The 5,762-nt window shown below is 51.5% G+C and overlaps 1 protein-coding gene across 1 annotated transcript; it reads right to left on the bottom strand.

Moving 5' to 3' along the window:
• Nucleotides 1-498: 498 nt before the first annotated feature.
• LOC123110281 (chloroplast stem-loop binding protein of 41 kDa b, chloroplastic) lies at nt 499-3,700 on the bottom strand. Its single transcript, XM_044530757.1, has 10 exons — nt 3,266-3,700; nt 3,044-3,184; nt 2,843-2,929; nt 2,661-2,751; nt 1,820-1,874; nt 1,672-1,732; nt 1,364-1,585; nt 1,161-1,277; nt 961-1,050; nt 499-871 (listed from the first exon to the last, which is right to left on the bottom strand). Exons 1-10 carry the CDS (start codon nt 3,356-3,358, stop codon nt 695-697), a joined length of 1,134 nt encoding a protein of 377 aa, XP_044386692.1. The 5' UTR covers nt 3,359-3,700; the 3' UTR covers nt 499-694.
• Nucleotides 3,701-5,762: the final 2,062 nt, after the last annotated feature.

Here is a 5,762-nt window from a genome sequence, read left to right as displayed (position 1 = left end):
CAAGTAATTTTGATTAAACTGATGCTGACTGGCAATTGAGTGGTAATATGACGTGGCCGCCGCCGCCGGTCCCCGAGCCTCGCCCCCCGTAGGAAGCCGGACCGGCGGCTGCAGGCGCCAGCTACGTCATATGACCAACCATTTGCGAGTCAGCTTCAATTTAAATCAAAACCACTTTAATTCTGTCCAAAACCACCTTAGGGTGAGATTTATACAATTTCGCAAAGTTTAGAGGGGAAATAATCCGGTTTTAAAGTTGAGGGGGATATTAATCCATTAGTGATGATTTGAGTGGGGAAACTATACTTTCCTCTTCTATTGGCATGTGACTATGGCAATCCAGTTAAACGGAATATTTCAATCTATTAGGTCCATTTTTAAAAAATTTAGTGATCAAATTTGGGTTCCGTTAATTGATATTATTAGGTTCGGTTTTCAAATCTGTAGTGATCAAATTCGTGTTCCGTTCTTAAAAAACCGATATTATCACAAACAGTATAAACTGAACCGAAATAAACCAAATGCCCGAGGAGAGAATTAGGTGTCAGCAGTACATTTCATCAGATGAGTGAACCTTATATCCCAAAACTGAGATCGTCTTCCCTGTGCTACATATGCACCCGCACAGGCACAGTCGCCACACGCTTTGCGGTGCCATGAGCCATGTGTCTGTCCATGCACGCCTCAGATCGGCTCACACGCTCACGAGCTTCTTGCCGAGGATCATGTCGTCCGTGGTGAAGTCGGCCTCCTTCCTGAAGGTCCCGCGGCCGAAGTCGAGGTTGTACGAGTCCGTCAAGCCGTCAAGGAGGTCGTACTCCGGCGTAACCCCGAGGTCCTTGCTGGCCTTCTCCACCGACGCGAAGAAGTGCTGCCATCGTTGCATCACGCAGTGTCAGACAGCAACACTGTAACAGCTGTACTTTTTCAGAGCAGGATGTAGAAGAAATCAAGAAATACCTGGTCTCTGAAGGGGAAGGCCTTCTTCTTGCCGAAATCGAAGTCCTTGGGGTTGTAGTGGATGATCTCCGGCTCAGGGAACCCTCCAGCCTGCATTGCATATCAAACACCAAGCGGAAAATGATGTATAGTTAGAAACTAGGCGAATTACCCATGGACATAGAGTGGCTTGCAAACGAGGAGCAGCTTGTTAATATGACCTTTGCGCATGCCCGCGCAAGCCCGTCAAAGGTGACGTACTTGCTGCCGGAGATGTTGTACACCTGCTTGCTTGCCTTGGGGTTGTCGAGGACCTTGATGAAGGCCGTCGCCAAATCCTGTTGCAAAACCAAGCACAAGATACAGAAGATGGCTTCTAAAACATCAGACTCAATAGCAATTCACGGCATGTCAATGCACTGACCTTGACGTGGCCGAGCTGGGTGATCTGGTTCCCAGCATTAGGGATGGGGATCGGGCGACCGGCCTTGAGCCGGTGGAAGAACCACTCCTCCACAGGGTTGTAGTTGAGAGGGCCGTAGATATAGACCGGCCTGATGGACGTCCAGTTCACGCCGCTCGTCTCCAGCAGGCTCTCCGTCTCCAGCTTTCCCTTGTGCCGGCTTTTCGGGTCCACAGCGTCGGTCTACCGGATGGATGGGTATACACTTGCCGCGTGTCAGTAATGGTGACGACTTTATGTTGACATTCATGTGAGTGGTATGGAATTACCTCAAAGTGTGGGAGCAGGTCTGATTTAAGGTAGACTCCTGCCGATGAACAATAGATAAACCTGAAAATAGTACCAGAATTCCAGATAATTCAGGGCACTGAAATTTGCAAACGTTTTGCTTTGCATCCGATCAAGTAACCAGCTTACTGTTCCAGGTTCGGCAACGCTTCTAGTATGGGGGATACTTCAGTGGCCTCGCGCCCTGAAACACCATGACACAAAAGAGTTACAACATTTGGGAGAAATCAGACGAGAGTTTCAGTTGGGGAAGTGAAATTTTGCATTTCAGAAGCAATCTTCCAGTGTTGTAATACTAATTGGCAGGCTTATTTGCACCTGGTTAGTAGTTATGAACAAACATTTGTGTGTTACCAGAAAGATCCTATTTAGTATACTGTAGCATGATAGCATTCAGGTCAATGTGATTGCATCTAATGAGCAAAATGCGGCTCTTGGCGATGATGGTTGAAGTACCCCCAGCCAAAGGGATCTAGGAGACTGCTGACCATGCTGACATCTTCAATATCAGGGCGGATAAAAATCACAGCATCATCGGCATAGAGCAAAGTTCTATGCTTAACCATCCGCGAACCAAAGGGAACAAGGATGCCTTCAGACCGAGCACGATTAAACCAGCAAGCAGAGCAAATCCATGATGAGCATGAAAAGGAGAGGCGGGAGGGGATATCCGTGCCGAAGGTTCCTCCTATGAATGATGTACTCCGAGAAGTATCCTTAACCAAGTTTCAGTGCTCGCCGAGTATAACAGATTGGTCGATCCAATTTCTCCATCGCAGACCCCTACGCTGCGAAGCTCCGAGTTCCGAAAGATAGACTGGCAGCACCCTTGAATCTCCTTAGTTTTCTTCTAGACTGCTGATCCTTACATGCTTGTAACTACTCCATGTAATCTAACTTCCGTGCTTAATCAATGAAATACGGCGCTGCTGTGTTAATAAGAAAAGGTATATTGAGCTGTCCGGTTTACCATTAATATCATAGACGACATTGAAGCCCTTAGCAGCAAGGCTGGTCTTCACGAAATCAAAGTCTTTCCTATCACCTTTCAAATGCAGCACCTATACGCAAAAACCATCCTAAATATCACGAGTGTTATGCAAATAAGGCGGAACAAGTGACACGAGGACAGGATAGGAGGAAACGGCATGCCTTGGAAGAGAACTCTGCATACTCTGCATCTGATTCACCTGGCAACTGCTGGGTTATGGGTGCCTTTCCTCTGGTGAACAATGTCACCTGACAAAATTCATCTTTTTTACCTCATGTAAACTCTCAAAACATTAAGGGTCATAATAAAATAATTAGCCCAAGGAGCCATTCTTTGGATCAGAAATGTGTGTCCAGACTGACCTGGTGTCCCTCCTGGACAAGTTTCCTGGAGAGGAAGAGACCGATGAACCTGGTGCCCCCCATGATGAGAATGTTCTTGGAGTCTGCAGCTGCTGCCACCTGCATTCTCGCCCCCCTTGGCTGCCATGACCTTCTCCTATTCTGCCAAAGAGAAAATTCACAACCATTTTTAGTCTGATCATCTTATCTTCAAATCAAGAAAGCTCGTGTTCTTTTGATCACCTGGGCTGAGATGGAGATGGCTGCGCCCCCGAAGTCGGATAGAGGGGAAGACAGGAAGAGGCTGCTCTTCAGGGAGACGCTTGCCGCCGCCATCTCTCTTCCCTCTCCCTGAGCTTGTGCTACTGAAAATACGATGCGCAAGCAAGAGGAGAGGGCTTTGTTTGCCTGTCCAGGATGGCGGCAGTATATCTCTTGTCTGAAACTTGTGGTTCGGTGCGTGCTAATAGGAATGAAAAATGAGGCGCCAGGGATCGTTTTGGCTTGTGTGGAGGGGGGAGCCCGCCCTATCTATCCTCTGTTGGGTCCTCTCCTCTCATCCTTTCTCGTGTCCACTTAATGGGCAGCAACATTCTGAATTTCTGATCAACTGATGGCGACATTTGTTTTCCTCTTCTCTTCTTGTGATGTCAGTCAAACTGTTTGCAGCTCCGGCACATACCTCATCCCCTCCGCCTTGGCCTCTATCTCCCGCTCCACCCCCTCCGTTTCCGGCGAGATCCGCCATCTTCGCCGTCGCCAGCGACCGACTCCTGCGTACAGTGTTCGCATTTGAGCTCGATTGGTCAATGCCGAATCCAAAACAAAAATTGGATCGAACGGTTTATTAACTGAGTACTTGCCTGCGCGCTGCCGGCGGACTCCTCGGTCTTCCGTTCTCTCCGGATGGTGCGGCGGTGCAGCTAGCCGGCGGAGAGGCCGCCGAGCTCGTCGGCCCAGAGTCGCCCCTGCTGGAGGAGGCGCTCGCGCATCCACCGGCCCAGCGTCGCCCCCGTGTCGCCGGTCTCCTCCAGGGCCTCGCGCAGATGGCGCCACTGCCTCGCCACCATCACCGAAGCCGGAGGGCCGCTCGGCGTACACCTTGGGGGCCGCCGGGATCGTGGGAGAACTTGCGGTGCGAGGAGCGCGTGGACTGCTAAGCTAGATGGGAAAACTGACCGGTGGGTCCCTCTCTCGGTGCTAATCGCTCGAGCGGTCGAGCCCTTCGGTTTTTGCTAGAGCCAAAGCCAACGCGCATCTACACCCGGGCTCCGTACACCTCACGGTGTCAGGACATGAGAATGCATGCGAAGAGCGCGTGGGCCGAGTGGGAGCTAAGGTAAGCTGACCGGTGGGTCCCCCACCCGGTGCTCATGTCACAGGCGGGATTTGGTGACGCCAACTTTACTTCTCCATTCGATAATTTGCCCCCCTGAGAGGCTACCAGGTGGGACACAGGGCCACTGTCATTGAGAAATCAAAGGGCAGATCTATCTTTGGTGGATTTGCTCGGATCTCGTCGTTGTTCGTCTACGTTCGTGTGTCTTCGCTTTGGACCCTTCCGATCTACGTTATTTTTATCGGCGGCGGGTTGCTGTTCTGGGGTGCTGGTCCTATTGGGCCTTAGCACGACGACTTTCCGACTGTCTACTACAACAAGTTGTGCCCGGCTCCGGCGATGGAGGGGCGATGACGGCGGCGCGCCTTCGGCTCGCTTCAGTGCTTGTAGTCGTCGCTAGGTGGTCTACGAATCTGGATGTAATTTTTATTTCTGGTATTCGTTGTACTGGCATGATTGGAGATGAATAGATTGGAAGTTTTTTCGAAAAAGGGTAAATCATCAAACCCCATGTAAAGTGGGGAAATCATGAAATCCCCGGAGTCGGGTGGTGCTGTCCACGGCAACATCGAGCACAACCGCCCACACCCCCTCCTCCCCGACGAAGCTCCATTGCAACCCCCAGCTGCGGGACAAAGCTGCAACGTAGGACTGACGGTGTTGGTGAAGCTCCATTGCAGCCTAATGATCCGGCGATGCGTCGACGAAGCTTTATTGAAGCACAACTGACGCTCCATTGCAGCCTCGAGCGACCCTCATTGTAGCTCTGGCAGCCCGATGAAGCTCCAACGCAGCATCAATGGCACGCTGGTGAAGCTCCATTGCAACCAAAGCTGAGGGAGGTTTCTGGGTGATGCGTCGGTGAAGCTCCATTGAAGCACCACTGGCGCTCCATTGCAGCTCGGGCGACACTTCATTGCAGCCCCGACAGCGCGACGAAGCTCCAACGCAGCATCGTCGGCACATGGGTGAAGCTCCATTGCAATGGGAGTTGAGGGAGATACCCCGTCACAACAATGGTGTTGCTGCAAAACGCATGGGTTGCAGCGTGGGAGTGACAGTGGCGAGCGTGAGCCTTTCATGTGTGGTGCCCGGAGTCGCCCTCCCCCAACCTTGCTGCAACCGCATCATTCCGGTGCCAGTGTCGCCCCCTCTTTTGGGCATGGCGAGAATGCAACAATAGCGGCCATGGTGAGGGTGCACACAACAGCGGATGTTCACCCCTATCATTGCAACATCGATGGTCTCGGGGATAGAGTAGCATCATTTGTCGTCGACAGCGCCCCTCACTGTTCCTAGTGTGGGCGTGGTGCTCCCCATGGGACCCTAGGCCTCTCCTCTAGTACTGATGAATGGGGAAAAGGAAAACAGAGAAAAGTCGTGTGGAGTCGAGAGATGCAC

Source organism: Triticum aestivum, chromosome 5B (genome assembly GCF_018294505.1).
Source record: "Triticum aestivum cultivar Chinese Spring chromosome 5B, IWGSC CS RefSeq v2.1, whole genome shotgun sequence".
In the NCBI taxonomy this organism is placed as follows: Eukaryota; Viridiplantae; Streptophyta; class Magnoliopsida; order Poales; family Poaceae; genus Triticum; species Triticum aestivum.
This window is presented reverse-complemented; position numbering and strand designations above follow the sequence as displayed.

What these genes read in the sequence shown, in the direction of transcription:
- LOC123110281 (XM_044530757.1), bottom strand. Translation starts at nt 3,358, where the DNA reads ATGGCGGCGGCAAGCGTCTCCCTGAAGAGCAGCCTCTTCCTGTCTTCC. An exon ending in CCATCTCCATCTCAGCCCAG is followed by an intron (nt 3,185 to 3,265) that starts GTGATCAAAAGA and finishes TCTCTTTGGCAG; the next exon opens with AATAGGAGAAGGTCATGGCA. An exon ending in CCCAGCTCGGCCACGTCAAG is followed by an intron (nt 1,278 to 1,363) that starts GTCAGTGCATTG and finishes GTTTTGCAACAG; the next exon opens with GATTTGGCGACGGCCTTCAT.